Raw genomic sequence first — 17,492 nt, 5'->3', positions numbered from 1 at the left:
ATCTGGGACGTTTACCATTCCAAATAAAGGACTTCGCTATGCTATCAAATTGTTGGAATAAGACAGGGGGACATCTATAGGGAGAGACTGTAGCAGGTAGTTGAATTTTGGAATACAATTCATTTGAACAGTTTTAGAGCAGTGGATGGTGGACAGGTCAGAAGGCAGTATTTTGCTTCTGTCCAGAACACATAAGGTCTGGTTCGTTCATTAATGCAAAGTGGTCACATACATATCTTACTACCTCCAAATTTGTTTTGAGTGATCTGATCACAAAACCTTTTGTACCCCATTTGCACCTTTAGTGCTGATCACTTGTGGTCAGATCACCCGAGACAGATGTTAATGCAAAGTCTAAATAAGGTTCACAGATATAGATGCACACAGGGTCTTGGAGAGTTTGTGTGTATCAGAGAACTCAAATCCATGGCCTGGCACAGCATCCTTTGGCTGGCACGCTCTCAATCCTGGAAATTTCACACATTTCTCTTCCAGGATAAAAATTACGCTGATCTCACTCTCCTCTTACCCGTCTTGCTCTGCTTCCCTCAATTAATATGATATCTGGTAGATAGAGCGTGACAGGGGCTGATCGGTAGTACACGTACTCCCCAACATTTCTCTGAAGGTTAAACCTCAGGATGGAGGCAATGCTGCACCATATGTCATCTATGGCTGTCAAAGGTGGAGGCACATCAGGGAGACTCTGGATAACAATGACTCATTCTTTATAGACTCTCAGGTGTATAGTACAGTGATATAAGACTCCTCTATGGCTCATTAACTCAGCACACTCTGAGAAAGGTGCAGATCACAGAGAGACCACCAGTCACGCTTAGATACATCTGAAGAGAGTTTAGCATCCCCAGTCAGTGCTGTCTACCTATATGCCCCTGTTAAGATTATACTGGATCAGAGGGGTGTGAAATTAACAGAAAAATATTGTACTTAAAGGGATACTTCACCCCAAAATTTTTATTTTGTCGTACTTTGCATACACTTGTGTTGTTCCAAATCTGTAGGACTTTCTTTCTTCCATGAAACACAAAAGAAGGTGTTAGTCAGAATGTTGGCCTCAGTCACCATTCACTTTCATTGCATCTTGAATGAAAGAGTATGGAAAGTTGCTTCACAAGGGCGAATGGGCATAGCTGTGGAATAAAAGGGATGATTTTTTCTTTGAAAATGTCATTAAAAGAACAAATATAATTTTTTTAATCCTACTAAAGGTAAATGACATTAAATAAGACTTAGGGATGGTTCAACCAGGAAAATAAATAAGTCTGTCATCATTTATTCACCCTCGGCCATTCTAAACCATATGAGTTTCCATAAAAAGTATACAAACATTCTTTGTAATTCATTGTAATTTTGTGGAGAACAGCAGTTAATTTTTCAGAATTTCTCCTTTTGTGTTCCATGGAAGAAAGAAAGTCATACATGTTTAGAATAACAGGAGGGTGAGCTAAATACAGACATAATTAAAATGTTTGGTTGAAATGACCAAATTTCAGCCATGCAACTCAACATTTGGCATATGCTGATTGGTTCTTTGACTTGTTATCTTTAAGCCAATTGGCTCACTCACATGTAACATGTTAAGCCAATCGGCTCGCATGTCGTAAGCTGATGGGTTCTCTGACTTGTTATCAGGTAGCCAATCATCTTATGTATCTTTCCTTGTGTTTATTTAAATGGCACAAATTTGCAGTTAAGCTGGTTTCTCTGCTGCACCATGAGTTTTCTCTGAAACCCACCTCCACCTCAGCTTCCACCTGCCTAGATCTGCTACATAGGGATTGTGTATGTCTATGTTTGTAGCAGCATTTAAAACATGCTTGATGCAGCATGTTTTGCATTATCTCATCATTATGTCCACATGCTAACTCCATATGTATGTGCTATTCTAGAAGTAGCAAGTCTTCGTACTTGCTCTGCAGCAGCAGCAGCCTAGAAGATCTAGTCCGCCAAGACCAATATCCTATCAATATGTCATACCCACATTCACATGCTAAATATTTCCAGAGTTGGCATGACTGAACAATCACTTTAAGTAGTAATGAAGTTCAATTGCTCAAGCACTTTATACGCCTGCTGGAGTGTCAATGACTGAAGCTCAAGAGCGCACAGGAGGCAGTTCCCTCGAAAGATTGACCTTAGTATGTGGTCACCAGGCTCAGTTATAATTTTTCTCAATAATTATTTTACTGCTTGTCTTTATTTTGCTCAAACACACTGAGAAAACAGGATTTATCAGACATGACAATCAGATTAGCTCCTCTGAACATTCCTGCTTGTGTTCAGGTCCCAGCCAGTTTGTCTAGGTGTGTGTAACATACAAATCCCTGCAGAGACACTGCATATGATCACTTGACTGACATGGTTGATATGTCTCATTTGAACTTGTCAAACTGTCGTGTGACCCCACTGACTGTATGTAATGTTGGTTTTTTTTATGTTTTGAAGAAGTCCTTTGCCACTAATGCCCTCGGCTGTCTGTATCCTGACTGACACGTAATGGGATCTCATCCTTTAACCTTTATAACGGCCTTATAAATCTCCACCCTTTCTCCATTTGCTTTTTCGATTCTTTAGCACTGAGCACAAACATCCCCCTCTGCAAAACAGGCTAGCTGCACTGGGTCAACTTGAACAAGTCTCTGCAATTCAGATATTATCATGTGCTCTTTGTGAACTGTTCAGCTACATTGCTTGAGTTTTCTATAACACTAAGCACAATTGCTAACCCATACCTATGTCCTTTGGTATCTTAAGCATAGATTTTGAACAAAGGTAATGCTGTAAAATGTGTGTTTTTGTTCACACAATCATGTGTGGCTATGATAGTTTGTAAGTATGGGGTGAATTTCATGAAAACATGCCTAGGTCATTTCTCTCAGTGGTGATTCTCTTTAGATTCTCATTACTATGGTGCTGTATTTATTACATTTTTTACTTTATTACAGTAAAATAAATATATTCAAATTTGCTTAAATTAAAGACAATGCAGCAAATAATTTAAATTTAAATTGCAGTAATGAATAATGATGGGGGGTCGCTTATAATGAATATAATGTCACACTGCAAATTATAGTCTTCATTTTCTTTAAGCAAGAAGCACAATATAATTTCTTCTTTCTTTTGATTTTTGGGTGAAATATGACCCATAGATGTTGTTGACATTCACCCATAAAAATATTTTGGGATGGGGAGGGGAGTGCTGATGGAACAAAGAGATGAAATCTCCCATCCTGGGTGGTCTGTTGGGTAAGGCCCCTGTATTGGCACAGCAATGGTAATATCCAGCATACAGCCACTCATTGCTATTGTTCACCTTATGCTTAGATGTATACTGTAGGTCTTAATACTGCCATAAGCCAAACTAAGCTGTGTGATTTTGCTCATGTGAAGATGTGTTTTATACCCTTGAAAGCATTCTTCAAAGACTGTGGTACACTATGTTGAGTACTCTCGAAATCAAGTCTAACATGCAACAATCTCAGGAATGGACAATAAGCAGGTCGAGTTGTAATTTAAGCATATTGCCTTGTGTTTGTTGTAAAGGTCTACTGAACTTTCAGGCCCTCAAGGTCCCTCAGATCAGCTGTCAGTTTTTCTCACAAGCATGCTGACCCCTTCACAACACTGCTTTAAAGGGCTCAACTTTTTATTTAAAAGAAAAATTTAAGCTTGACACAAAATGTGAATTATGGTCTAATTGTCTCATTCTTCCGTTTTGTCATTTTAAATGTCCTGTCACTGCAGAGACCTGAAGCTGGACAACATTCTGTTGGATGCTGAAGGGCACTGTAAACTGGCAGACTTTGGGATGTGTAAGGAGGGCATTCTGAATGGCATCACAACCACCACCTTCTGCGGGACCCCTGACTACATCGCCCCTGAGGTACAACCCCATGACACTTCCCTACAAAGCCAAAAAACTGTAATTGCGTCAACACTTAAACTGAGATAAATGGCTTCTAAGTTTTTTGATTTGCCAACCAAATGTGGATTATAAAATAGTAGCTCCGTTTTCTCTGAATCTGAGCATAGTTGAGCCAAACCTCTCTTCCACAGAACAGATCACAGTCTAAGAAGCCCAATTTTGGTCATAACACAATTACAGTCATGACAACTCCCTGAAAGATTTAGCTTGTTAATGCAGGTATGACATATTGATCGGATATTGATCTTGGCAGACTAGATCTGCTACGCTGCTGCTGCAGTGCAGGTAAGAGACTTGCTACTTCTAGAAAATACACATACATACTGATTTAAGCATGTGGACATGCTGATGCTACTGCAGAATTAGATAAAACGCAAGACATGCTTCATCAAGCATGTATGAACATGCTGTTGCACAAACAGACATTACAAACAATCCCCCAACAAAGCAAGGAAGATGTTCACAACACAAAACACAACCCCCCCATCCCAAACATGCAGATCTATCATCAAGACTTGTGTACTGCTGCTGTTCTGAAGAGCCACATGCTCTGAGTGTATCCCAGCTAGCTGTGCCAAATGGATAGCTAGGTGTGCCAAATGGCTTAAACGGCTAGTGACCTGACTCATAATGTGAGTTTATTTAGCTAGTGACATAGACTAGCAATGTGTGGATTTCTTTAATCTAATTGCCTAAAATAGCATGTTCCAGACAGATTTGGCTAAGGCTTACCTTATTAAAGATGGGCTTCTGTGGGTCATGGCCAAAAGCAGACCTTGCAGAACTTGCATACTATGCAAGTTGGTAGAAGAAAAGCCACAGCAAGCCACCTAATCAAATTATTTTCCGAAAAATAACTCTCGCAGCACGCTTGTCTGCAAAATGGAGCAATTTAAATGTTACACAAAAGGAGAGAGACTCAAATAGATTGGCTACCTGATAGCATGCCAATGGACCAATCAGCTTACACCTTGGCTGAACTTTGGTCATTTTGACAAAATGTATTGGTAGTGCCTTTTGTAGGGCAGTACTTTTGCACTGTGCTTCTGTAGCTGAGCTGGAAGTGAATGCACTCGCCATGCCAAGATAATGGGTTTGATTCTCAAGAAACAAGAAACTCTTTCTCTTTCAGATTCTGCAAGAGTTGGAATACGGGCCATCAGTGGATTGGTGGGCTTTGGGCGTGCTCATGTATGAGATGATGGCTGGTCAACCTCCGTTTGAAGCTGACAATGAGGATGACCTGTTTGAGTCCATTCTCCATGATGACGTGCTTTATCCCGTATGGCTTAGCAAAGAAGCAGTCAGCATTCTGAAAGCTGTAAGTGGCCCATTTTCTTTTTCTTGATTTCTTCTGTTTGTCAATGTGGTTTGCGGTTGGCCCATTTTCCATTACGTATTCTACCTCTCTTCCTAATCGTCTCTCTTCTTGCTGCATTGGGCTTCACTGTTTGCTCATGTGCCCGGCTGCACTTGTTCTTTGACCATTTCTGTTCATTTCCTCCCCCTTTCCCTGTTTTCATCATTCATCCTCCTTCCATCCCTGTGTTCTGGTACTTCCAACTTACACATACACTAATTTAATGAACACAAAGTGGCACAATTAAAGGAATGTTCTGTGTCCAATACAAGTTAAGCTAAACAGCATTTGTTGTATAATGTTGATTAACAAAAAAATATATTTGCACTCCCTTTATTTAAAATAAAAAGCAAAAATCATGGTTACAGTAAAGGGGCAACCACACTACACTTTGCACTCCATTCACACAAGTGCATCTGAATGCGGGAGGCCAGAAATTTCATTCAACGGTGCTTACCAAAGTTATGGATGAGAGGGCGCATGACCAATAGAAGTAGAAATATCTATAGCCGCTTGACCTATGTTAGATCGTGGGTAGTGCTGGAGCCTTTCCCAGCTGTTTCGGGCAGATGGCAGGGAAAAACCCTGGACAGGTGGCCAGTCCATCACAGGACTGAGACACACAAGCATACACACTCATACTCTTACCTACGGGCAGTTTAGAGTTTCCAATTCACTTGACCCACATGAACACGGGAAGAACATGCCAACTCCACACAGAAAGGGCCTGGGTGAGCCGGGACTCGAACAGGGGACCTTCTTGCGTTGAGGCGATAGTGTGATGGTGATTTTTTATTTGTGAAGTGTTATTTATTGAAACCAGAAGCCCTCCAGTGTCGCGTCATATTCCTGTCCATTGTGTTGTTAAAAAAAAATGTGTGCTCAAAGCCAATTGTGACCGCTCCTTTAAGGAATACTTAAAGAAAATTCTCTCATCATGTACTTACCCTCATGCCATCCAAGATGTGTATGACTTTCTATCTTCTGCTGAACACAAACAAAGATTTTCAGAAGAATATTTTAGCTCTGTAGGTCCTCACAATGCAAGTGAATGGTGGCCAAAATCTTATTGATTACTTTTATGCTGCCTTTATATGCTTTTTGGAGCTTCAAAATGTTGGACCAACAGAGCTGAAATATTCTTCTAAAAATCTCTGTGTTAAGCAGAAGAAAGACAGTCATACGCATCTGTGATGGCATGAGTGTGAGTAAATGAGGAGATAATTAACATTTTGGGGTGAAATCTTCCTTTAAAGAACTTGCAATAAGTGAATGGGGCTTCTTTACACAGATAAAGTTAGTTTTAGTGCCTCACTGTAACTGCAATTTATGTCAAAGGTCAAAATTATTAATATTATTATTTTATTTCTTTTTGTAATTAACATTATGTAAGAAATGTTCATTGAGGTTATCTTGTACTGAACCTGGAGTATTCCTTTAATACAGATTGACAGGATTTCATGTGATTTGTTTCCAATTATCTAACGTTTTGTGAACTAAAAATTGCTTGAAAACCTGTCAGCCACCGAAACCGGCAACTTCTCACAGAATCTTTGCTTGCTTCCAAATTCTCTCCAAAAAACAGTACACTATACGCTATATAAATGTAGGACATTTTAAGTCCTTACTTGCACCTTCATTGTTCATAGCCCTTTTCTTAGCCCTCACAGCCCCTTTTTTCTGAATTATCAATGTTTTCTCTTTTTTTTCAGTTCATGACAAAGAGCCCCAATAAGCGTTTGGGATGTGTGGTGACCCAGGGGTTGGAGGAAGCCATCAAAGTCCACCCCTTCTTCAGAGAGATTGACTGGGTGTTGCTGGAGCAGAGGAAAATCAAACCGCCCTTTAAACCTCGCATCGTAAGTGTACCTGCGTTCTCAAATATAGAAACTAACACAGTCACAAAGTACTTTCTATGATAACACATGTCTCAACTGTTCATTTCATACGCATTTTTTCTCCAAAAAACACCAACACAGCAAGCACACTTTATCTCTCATGTTCCTCTGTCTTTAGCGTTTGTGGTGTAGACTGAAAGTTCTTGACTTCTGCTTTCCCATGGTGGGGGGGAAGGGCCGAGGGTGTTGTGTTTGTGTGTATGTCTACGCGTGAATGTGTATATGTACACAAGTGGGTGCGCTTTAGATAGAGAGGTCACAGAGAGGTTAAGGGAAATGGCGGCCGCCACTTGATCTCTTGTCCTTTTGAGCTGGCGTTTTTTCACTGCTGTGGCTTACCAACCAAATCTCTAAATTTACATATGCACCTGTTTAACTTAAAGCTGTTGTTCCCCCAAAAATGAAGACTCTGTCATCATTTACTCACCCTCGTGGTGTTCCAAATGACCTCAATTCATCCATGGAAAACACTTTTTTTTTTTAAAGCAAACATTTTAAGAATGTGCTTGTCGCTCTTTTCCATGTAATTACTATAAATGGAGACTGGAGCTTTTGAGCTTTTATAAAGAAAAAAAAAGGATTGCATTGCATTTCAAGTCTTCTGAAGTCATAAGATAGCTTTGGGTGAGAAATAAACACAAATTTAAGTCATTATTCACTGAAAAATTAGACATTCACCCCAGCTCTCCTTTGCGTATTCATATGACATTTAATGAGGGAACTGAATTAACAATGTCTGGTTCATGAACAAATTATTCAGACCGTTTTTGTGAACCAGATAAAGCGATTAATTGAAAAGAACAATTTGTTCACAAACTTCACTCATGAACTCCAATATCCACACCAAGGAAATCTAGGGCAGTTGTCAAGATTTACAGTAAATAAAGACTAAAATTAAGTATTTTATCACGCAAAGCTATCATATGAATTTAAGGGCTCCTTTTTGAAGCTTGAAAGTAATTGCATAGAACACAGTCATTGTTATTTCATGGAAAACAGCAACCAGAAATTTATTATTTTGTGTTCCACAATAGATTGAAGTCAAACGGGTTTAAATACAACATCATTAGTGAATTGAATTTTCGTATTTTGGTGAACTATTCCTTAACTTAAAATCTTCCCTAATTCTTAGAACACCAAATGAGAGAAATCCTGAAAAAGCCATGCAGGTCTAACCTGATTTTATTATTATTTTGTAGAGGTTGCCCTCAATAAAACCTGTTTTTATGATCGTCTTTCTCTCTTTGTAGAAAACCAAGCGTGATGTGAATAACTTCGACCAGGACTTCACTCGCGAGGACCCAGTGCTAACACCTGTGGACGATGCCATCATAAAACAAATCAACCAGGATGAATTCAAGGGCTTCTCATACTTTGGAGAGGAGGCTTCGTCTTAAAGCCAGTTCAAATCAGTTCAAATCAAACACACATGAAACATACCCACATTGGCATGCAATACATTGTTAATGCACACTCCACAGATGTGCTGAAGAAACCACAGAGTGGGCTCCGACCGGAGCAAAAGAGCCAGTCCCTGTGTCTGGAATTGAGTTCTCCTTTACTGCTGTTTTTGTTCCTTTTTTCTTCTCTGTTTATCCAAAAGAAAAACATTTGTACTGCATATTCTCATGACAGTGAATCTCATCCCAGGCCTCTACAGTAATGTTTCTGTAATGTTTCAAAAAGCTACTAGTTTGAAAACCAATCATAAAAGAATGTCCTCCAGAGCTCCAGAAGGAAAGGTCTGAACGTACTACCTTAAACCAAATTGACGATACCAATGATTGTACTACCATGTTGACAATAGTCAGTTCTCTGTACTGTCTGTTGGAAAGTTTCAGAGGTTGTGCCCTTGAGGAAGAATATACCCTGCATATGTGACAATGAAAGACATGTTGTGCTGTGCAATCAAATGCCTTTGTGTATTCAGGTGACATTTTGGGAGCAACTTTATAAAGCATACAAAGACATTAAAAAAGGAGTTTGTAGTATGCACATACATTGTGTGTGAGTATACAGTGTATGTATGTATGTATGTATGTGTATATATATATATATACCTATACCTATACCTATACATACACACAGTATATTCCATGAAAGTGTTATGAAGGCCCATTAGGAAAGATAACCTGCTGTATATGGGTTGTGTTACAATGTGTTCCATTGGCCTGAGTAGGTGTGTGCATGACATGTATGTGTCTGTGTGCATGTGTCTGCATGAATGAGAGTGGGAGGCTTTGCCCTCCTGAAGCTGTACAATATTTCTTGTTTTCATGTTGTTTGCAATGGCTTTTCCTTTTGTGCTTGACTGTGTAAAGGCTGCTGTGTGTGTGTGTGTGTGTGTGTGTGTGTGTGTGTGTGTGTGTGTGTGTGTGTGTGTGTGTGTGTGTGTGTGTGTGTGTGTGGTGCCCCGCTGCTATGCATAAGAAAGTATAGTTGTGGGGAACAGACCAGCACCCATAGCTGTCTGGTCTTTTTGTACAGAACATGACGTGTACAAAGTATTTGCCCCTAAGCCGTGAAAGCTTTGTAGAGTAGGCAATTGTTGCATGGTCCTGCAAACTGTGTTGTTATCGAGTAGCATAAGTCTATGTAAAGAAAAATATTTTGATATCTATGTGCAATACTCTGAACACATTTTCCCCATTCTTTCTTTTTTTTCTCTCTCTCTCTCTTTCTCTCTCTCTTTTGTTTTCTTGTTGTCAGTTTCTCTGATTTGGACAGATTTTCTGGTCTCGAACAGTGAAGAGTGAGTGCTCCATAGGTTAGAGCTTCAGCAAAGGCTTTCTCTCTCACCTACACTTTCTGTTGCTGGTTACATCTCTTTATGCTACCTTTGTGTATATTGTGCTGAAATGCATAAGCTGTGGAATGTAGTGGAATAATGTGTGAGCTCTTAATTTATTCAATATACATGTAGCTATCCTTCCTTTTGTATCATTAAGTCAAATCATTTCCCTGTCTTTTTGTGTTCTTTTATTTCAGACAATTATGTCTTGTTGCACACCTCCACACATCTTTTGACCAAACTGATTAGGCTTGATTTAACATTTTCTTGTGAACTTCCTGTAGATAAATCATTTATTTGTAAAATGTGAAAGACTCTAAAGAAGAAAATGGTACATTTCAGGCGTACTAATAAAACCTTCTGGAATGTGATGACTTTTGATTTAGCAATTCCATGGCAATTTCAAAAAGTGTCATTTTTCTTTTAAAAGTGGTTATTTTAGATTGCTGTGCTTGCCTCTAAAGTTCCTTTTTGATTTCACTTGTTCAATGTTTTACTGTTTCATTGCTTTTTTTATATATATATATATATATATATATATATATATATATATATATATATATATATATATATATATATATATATATATAAGTGTCTGTGGGTTTATTTTGGTAGCTAGGTCAATGTTTCTGATTGTTGTTGAAGCCTTTTCTCTTGCAGGCACCTTCCTGTCTCTCGCCCTCCGCAGTCTGTCTCGCCGTACCATGCCAAATGTCTCGTCAGTGCTTCAGCTTTTTTTACCTCCTTTGTTTCCTTATGAATTGTAAAGGAATGAACTTGATATATAGGAAGCATCAATGGTCTGTCTTTTAAAGTCATACAAAGTAAATAAACTACACTAAGAATTACCTCTTAAACTAAGTGCAAAGATTTCTCTGGCTGAATATTGAATATTTGCACATACAGTATTAAAATACATAAATGTTTCATATGTATGATAGTGCTGTATAAAATAGGCTACATCTGGTATTGGACTTTAGTTTCTGTATGGTGAAGCTTCTTGTGCACCAAGGTGTTTTTATTCTGGAGCCACTAGCATTAACTCATTGTAAGCATTCCAATATGTGCCAAATGTACTGTCATCTAAAGGATGTGAATGTTTTTTTTTTTTTTTTTTTATCCTATTAAACCCCAAGATATATGAAAAATGCAGTCTTTGGTGATATGTTGAAAGAATAGGTTACTGTATGCACAAACAAACCAAACCAAACAAAGTTAGGTGTGTATGTGCTTTGTTCAGTGCAGATGGATATCATGCAAGCTATAGCCTATTTCAAAAGTCATTCAGGTGGTCTAAGTGGAAATGTTTGGGGTGTACAGAGGCAGACATGGCTCTCTAAATACTGTGTTCATGACACAAACACAATTAGGCCTGTTGTTTTCCATCAACAATGCAAAAACGCATGCACACAACTTGCCTTCCATATTTTTAAAAGTCGTAAAATGGATTAAGGGGATGTTTTGAAAGGTTGTTTGTGTGATATATTTCAGCTATATGCAACATTAAGCTTCTGATCTGCATTTATAAATAGGAATGAGTCTTGGACAGAGCTGCGCTAGAGTTAGGCTAAATCAACTGTTGCAATTCAGCCGTCCTGGACAAGAAGCTGGTCTACAATGTTATTTTCCCATGGTCAATGGTCACTGTTGTCTGCTTGTCCGCTTTCAAATGTGAATATTCAGCCTTGATCTCACTTAAAACTTTTGCTCATTTGGCTTCTTTCTGGACGCTTCGCGGTTTTCTTCTTCTTCTAGGGTTTCTTATTTTTTTGTTTTCTATCAGACTTTTAAAATGACCTTTTTTCTTGGACCAAAGTCGCACTGCACTCGCGCAGAGCGCGTGCATGTGAGAGGCTCGATGACGCGCGCTGAGAGGCAGGCGCGAGATGAGTGAAGTGTACCAATCAGTGCGCACAGATTTGAAGATTCACGAGTTCTTTACCTGTCAGACCAGCGTCCCGTCCGGTGCGTGTCACTTTGGAGAGGTAGTGCAATCCTCGGCAGTGTTCTGAGACTGCACTAACCGCTCCGGTCTTTACTGGGAATGTCATGAGAATGGGCAATACGAAGAAGAGATAAAACAAAACATATATTTGTTCCTCTGGGTTATCTGTGACAAGACACGGAAAAGTTGAGTGAATTCGTTTTAAGCTGGAAAAACTCGATTGGCCCATCATGACAGCCGAGAAAGAGAAAAAGAGGTAATAGAAGGCATTTATTACTTTGAATCATTCATTGTTTGTTATTATGTCTTGTGTTGTTTACAGTCGGTTTCAGATGCTTGGGTAAGATTTGATATATAGTGCAATATTACGGACTAAATAGTTGGCTAAACTCTTCAACTTTCTAGTAATAATACTCCGAAACGAAACAAAACTGCCTGGGACATCTGGTTCGGTTTTAATTATTATTTATTTGACTATATATGTTTTATTATTATTACCTATTATTATTATCATCAAAACTGTGATCTCCCCCACAATTTCATTTTTGCGTCGCTCTTGTTCATTACTTTAAAAGTTATTATTTCCAGAGTTGCATGGCAACAGTTAACAAAAGCACCCATCCATTAACAAATAAAAACAATTGCTTTTGTTTTATTTGTAAGCATTATTGGTCAATATGTAGCCTTTTTATGATAGTAATACTACATGGCAAAAAAAATGTCTATGTTCGTAAAGATTTGGTCTTAAAGTGCTGTCAGACTGATAATAAAGACGTGCGCACTGGTTTTGCACATATTTGTAGAGTCAAAAAAAAATAACAATAAGTAGCAAACAATTAAATCTTAAGTGAAGTTTTAAATGTTGGGATGAAAAACTGTACGACACAAACACATTAAAGCCTTGTCGAGATCTTTTCTCTAACTTCAGAGTAAAATCAAATATAGGGGAGACCAGGGTAACACTGCTATTTGCTCCAATCATAAACAAGCGACAGTGATGCCACTGCACGTCCACAATAAGACCTTCTTTCTACATGCTGAAGATCAGCATCGTCTTCACACCAATGCAAATGTTTGTTATACCTCGAAACAATGTGTGAGTTTTCATGCAAATTAAACCAAAATAGTCATGTTTGGATTCGTTGGCTGTCAGTTGGCATGATTGGCATGTGTCAGTGCTGAAGTGTTTTGCCAGTATATCCAAAATCTTCATGGCTGACAGTGTGGGGTCAGTTGTAATAGTGTTACAAATATAACTGACCCCATTCATCTGCCATGAGAAAACAGATGAAATAGATTATATTAACTGTAACACTGATTTATAGTAAGTGAAAATAACTACTATTAAGATACTACTGATTAAGATTTGGATTAAACTCATTAAGTTTTATAATGGATGCACAATGATACTCTAATGGCAGTACAATGCATGTATGTCGAGATAGCCTTTGGTAATGTCAAAATCTTCCTTAAACAGGCTTAATGAAACTAGATGTTACAACTGACCCCATACTACAGCGGTCGGGTCAATTGCAACATTTCACTTGCTTGACTTTATCTAGAATATCTAGATTCTATAAATATTTGGTTGGTACAAATATTAGTCTCAAGTCAGATTTTGCCTATATAGTGACAGCATTATTGATTTGGTGGTGAAGCAACACTGGTTTTAGTGCCTTTAGTGGCTTGTTAACAGGAATGTCATGTATCTTCACCTCTTCTCCCCTTTGAAAGCGTTGATTAGCATGACACGGTGGACAGTATGAACAGGCTTCACTGATGTGTCCCTATTCTGGTTACTTCCATCACTTTATCAGGTTGTTATCTGTTAGCCTAAAAGTTTGTTTAACTCTCTCGCTCTCTCTCTCTCTCTCTCTCTCTCTCTCTCTCTCTCTCTCTCTCTCTCTCTCACTCTCTCTCTCTCTCTCTCTACAAGTGCTTTATTAGCTCTATGATTAAGTGTAATATACTTTGAGTGCTTTGTAATTGCAGTGAGGTAATAAAATCATATAACAGTACTGTTTGCAGTGATATTTATTTAAAGCTTGTTTTTCTCACTGTTCAACCCCAGTTGCATAGAAATATGCAATATGACTGCTCTGACAACCTGGGTTCATTTTCTGTTAAATGTTAAATCTTCCACTGGATTATTGGTTGGGGAGTAAAGATTGGGCCTTTTTTTAGAGAAAAAAAAATTCTCTGTATTTAGAGAAATACAATTATGTTGGGAACTGCACTGGGAGTGAATGAGCGCTCTGTGCAGTCTGGCTTTTGGCTCTCTGTGAACTCAGTGGCCTAATCTGGTTGAGTAGAGAGATGCAGAGAGAGATAGAGAGAGGAATGGGTTCACATCAGCTTGCTAATCACATGATCTGCTCTCTTTGACAGCTTTTGCTTTGGTTGCGTGATGACATTCAAGGCACTAGGTGATAGGTACAGCAGTCTCACTATTGTGTTTGCTTGGCTGTTATGTGTACTTTAGGAATTGTGACAGCTCTGTTTCATGCATATCTCCCTTGAGATCTATCTCTGAAATAAAGAGATGTCACCTGTTGAGTGCTTGATTGACACTTTTAATGAAAAAACACCTTATAAAGAACAGTTGGGAGTGGCTAAATAGCTATCGTCTAACTTGTTTTCCGCAGTTTTTCTTTATAAATTGGGATATGTGCAAGGGATTGTGGGTGATTGAAGGCCATTCCATTCATCTCGGTTGTGGGATTTTCTTGATATCTCTGATTATAAAGGCATTCCTTTACCTGATGCACTGAAGATGACGTGAAAGGAAACAAATCTGCGATGCTCCCAATAGCTTAGCAGGTTTCGACTCTCAACAGAGATATCTCCTTGCCACCCAACTAATCAACAATGCTGCAATGCTAGCATTTGTGCTACAGGTATACTATTATGAAAAGAGAGTATAATTGACCATGTTTTATACATCTTTTTCTGCAGGCGTTTTTTAAACAAGTTTTAAATGCCATATAATGTAGGGACTTTGACTGTTTTTTAACGTTTATCACTTAATTATTTATCTCCCCGGGTGCCAACATGTGTGACGTCACGCAACTGAGTTGAAAATTTCCAGTAGGAAGTTGGAAAATCTGACTTTCCAAGTTGAATGGAATGCAGCATAAGCTAATAGGCTAACAAGCTAAGTTAGCTTGTGTGCTAACGGGAGAAAGCAGAACAGAGAAATGTTTAATTTAGCCATTTACTCTATGTCTTCAATTTAATAATATTTTATGTTACATGTAATTTTGTAATTCTTTGTTATGTTTACACAGTTTAAGCAACATGTAATACAGTAATTGCATAGGATTTTAATAGTTCTTTTAGCCAATAGAACCACTTTATGATCCAAAGGGGGTGTTACTTGGAGTGTCGTGTAATGGCTGTTCTGGCATTCCTTGTTGTTTTGCATGATGCAGACAGAAGATACACTTGCATTTTCTGGATATAATGTCCATTGAGGGTCACCAAAAGTGAGTTGTGAAGCAAGTTGTTTTTCAGATGTACAGTCTGTAATACAGTGAAGAGCAATGCGTGTTTTATAAACTGTATCCCCCAACCCAAACCCCAAACCTAAACCTAACCATGAGTGGAGTAAATATGTAACGTTATATGGAAAAATGCAACCCCCGTGCTCATCATTGATTATGAAAGAAACTCCTGGTTTCAATGCTGGATCCAAACCCGGGTATCCAACACTGCTGACGCAACATGCTTCTGGTCGCTCCACAACGAAATGTAAAAACGGTTAAACCAATGCAAAAATGTCTGACAGGAGATGATGCTTGTGGATGAGTTAGCATTATGTGGCTGATCCTAGGGTACTGAAACTGCTGACTTGCCGTGTGAGCATGTTGGACAATGTGGCCAATTAAAAAAAAAAAATCTGACTATAAATATATTTCCTTACTTGCCTGGCCGAGCACTCTTAGAATGCCACTTAGCCAGTCAACTTAGACAACTATCTTTTATAGGCTATAAAAGAGGGAATGATTATGGCAGAGTTCTATGTATGACAAAAAGGCGAAAACTGCTAGCAGGCCACTGTCTTCAGGCTACCTTGACTTGTAGCACTGGTGATTATTTAGACCTCACAGACGTTCTCTAATCCAGAATTTATTTAGCCAGCTAACGTTGAAGCCCTTGCAGTGTTGCTGAGGGGGTTGAGGTCAACAGCTGGCCTGTGTGGGAACAGAACTCAGTAGTCTAGCAGAGGGCAGAGGACATATCTCCCCTTCATTTGAGGGATTGGATCCAGGCAGAATGAGGCCAAAGGGTTTGTAAAAACTACATCTCCACAGAGAGATAAACACCTCAAACTCAGCTCAGATCAAAACACAGAGGCATCCATGGTGTGTTTGGGCAGTTTAGGTCTGGCTTAAGTTACTGAAAAAATAAGCTGGTATAAGCTTATGCATTGGGTGATGGTTTACTCATTCCAGCTGGCTGTGAGAGACTTAAGTGTGCGTTGGTTTGTTTTTAAAACTGCTTTAACAAAAGCATTGTCGTCACTTTTTATGATAAATCAAGTAGATAAAGACCAACAAGTTATCGACAATATGCAAGAATGGTGGTTTGTGTTGGTACTTATACTGTTTCTTCATGGAGGTTTTAGAATGAACTAAAACTAGAAATATATGTGTATGTAAATGCATATTCTAATTCCTTAGGGGCTGCTCACACCATACATGTTTTTGTATCAGTCTGAGCGTTTTGTCAATGTACAGTAAACATGCGCTAGACTGATGTCTTTGACAGTTATGGCGCATCTCGAGTAGGAGTGCTGCATTTTCTGTTTTATTCTATTCGTTGAGCTGCGTCTACTGATATTTATTGCAATAATGCATTTGGTCTGAATGGCCCCTTAGAATGCTTTCTTGTTCTATGATCTGAACAATTTAGCCTAAACTTCACAGGAGATCCTTGCCCCTAGCTATATAACAGATACACCTGGAGTCATCTCTGGTATAGAAATGTATTTTATTCTAGCTTATGATGTTGTCTGGTGGATTTATTGGTTTTCCATGTATGTCAGCCTTTTAGAATCAGGGCATGATAAAATGTGCACACAATTAGAAGTTTATTAGTGAAATATTTTCATTTTTTCTTGTTGAAATTATATATATATATATATAAAAATTAATTGTGTGTTTGTGTGCTTTTGCAAGTAGACCTACAGCTCAAGAGTCCACTGCAAAATTATCTATTTATAAGTATGTGTTTGAGTAAAACGAACATTTTTGTTTTATTCTATAAAGTACTGCCAACATTTATCCCAAATTCCAAATAAAATTTAGAGAATTAAATAGAGATATACTGTACACTATACAGTGAGTGTGGGGGTTCAAATAGAAGTTACCATTCCTCATTTAGCACAGAGGAAAAGCTGACAGTAAATTAATGTTATAGTCCCATGCATTGACCTCTCTATGTAAAAAAGTATCAGCCATTTCCTGTGAGAAGAATCCATGGTCAATCCATGATACAATGACCTTTTTTTTTTTTTTTTTTTTTTCAAAAAAGAGGGGCGGGGTAATGGG

General features: G+C 38.5%; 2 protein-coding genes across 4 annotated transcripts in view; both read left to right on the top strand.

Moving 5' to 3' along the window:
- LOC127633221 (protein kinase C epsilon type-like) overlaps positions 1 to 10,446 on the top strand; it is a 97,854-nt gene extending 87,408 nt beyond the window's left edge. Inside the window, exons 12-15 of the mRNA XM_052112150.1 lie at positions 3,766 to 3,904; positions 5,079 to 5,267; positions 7,019 to 7,165; positions 8,455 to 10,446. Of these exons, the coding sequence (XP_051968110.1) occupies positions 3,766 to 3,904; positions 5,079 to 5,267; positions 7,019 to 7,165; positions 8,455 to 8,601 (622 nt within the window). The 3' untranslated portion in view covers positions 8,602 to 10,446. The remainder of the gene's footprint in view (positions 1 to 3,765; positions 3,905 to 5,078; positions 5,268 to 7,018; positions 7,166 to 8,454) is intronic.
- Positions 10,447 to 11,931: 1,485 nt separating this feature from the next.
- The window catches only part of LOC127633220 (endothelial PAS domain-containing protein 1-like), a 29,933-nt gene continuing 24,372 nt past the window's right edge, over positions 11,932 to 17,492 (top strand). For all 3 annotated transcript variants that reach the window (XM_052112148.1, XM_052112149.1, XM_052112147.1), the window contains exon 1: positions 11,932 to 12,196. In XM_052112148.1, coding sequence (XP_051968108.1) covers positions 12,171 to 12,196 — 26 coding nt within the window. In that variant the 5' untranslated portion in view covers positions 11,932 to 12,170. The remainder of the gene's footprint in view (positions 12,197 to 17,492) is intronic.

The sequence above is a fragment of the Xyrauchen texanus genome, chromosome 40, assembly GCF_025860055.1.
Source record: "Xyrauchen texanus isolate HMW12.3.18 chromosome 40, RBS_HiC_50CHRs, whole genome shotgun sequence".
Taxonomy (NCBI): Eukaryota; Metazoa; Chordata; class Actinopteri; order Cypriniformes; family Catostomidae; genus Xyrauchen; species Xyrauchen texanus.
The sequence above is the reverse complement of the archived record's forward strand: the minus strand, read 5'-3'. Positions and strand labels throughout refer to the sequence as shown.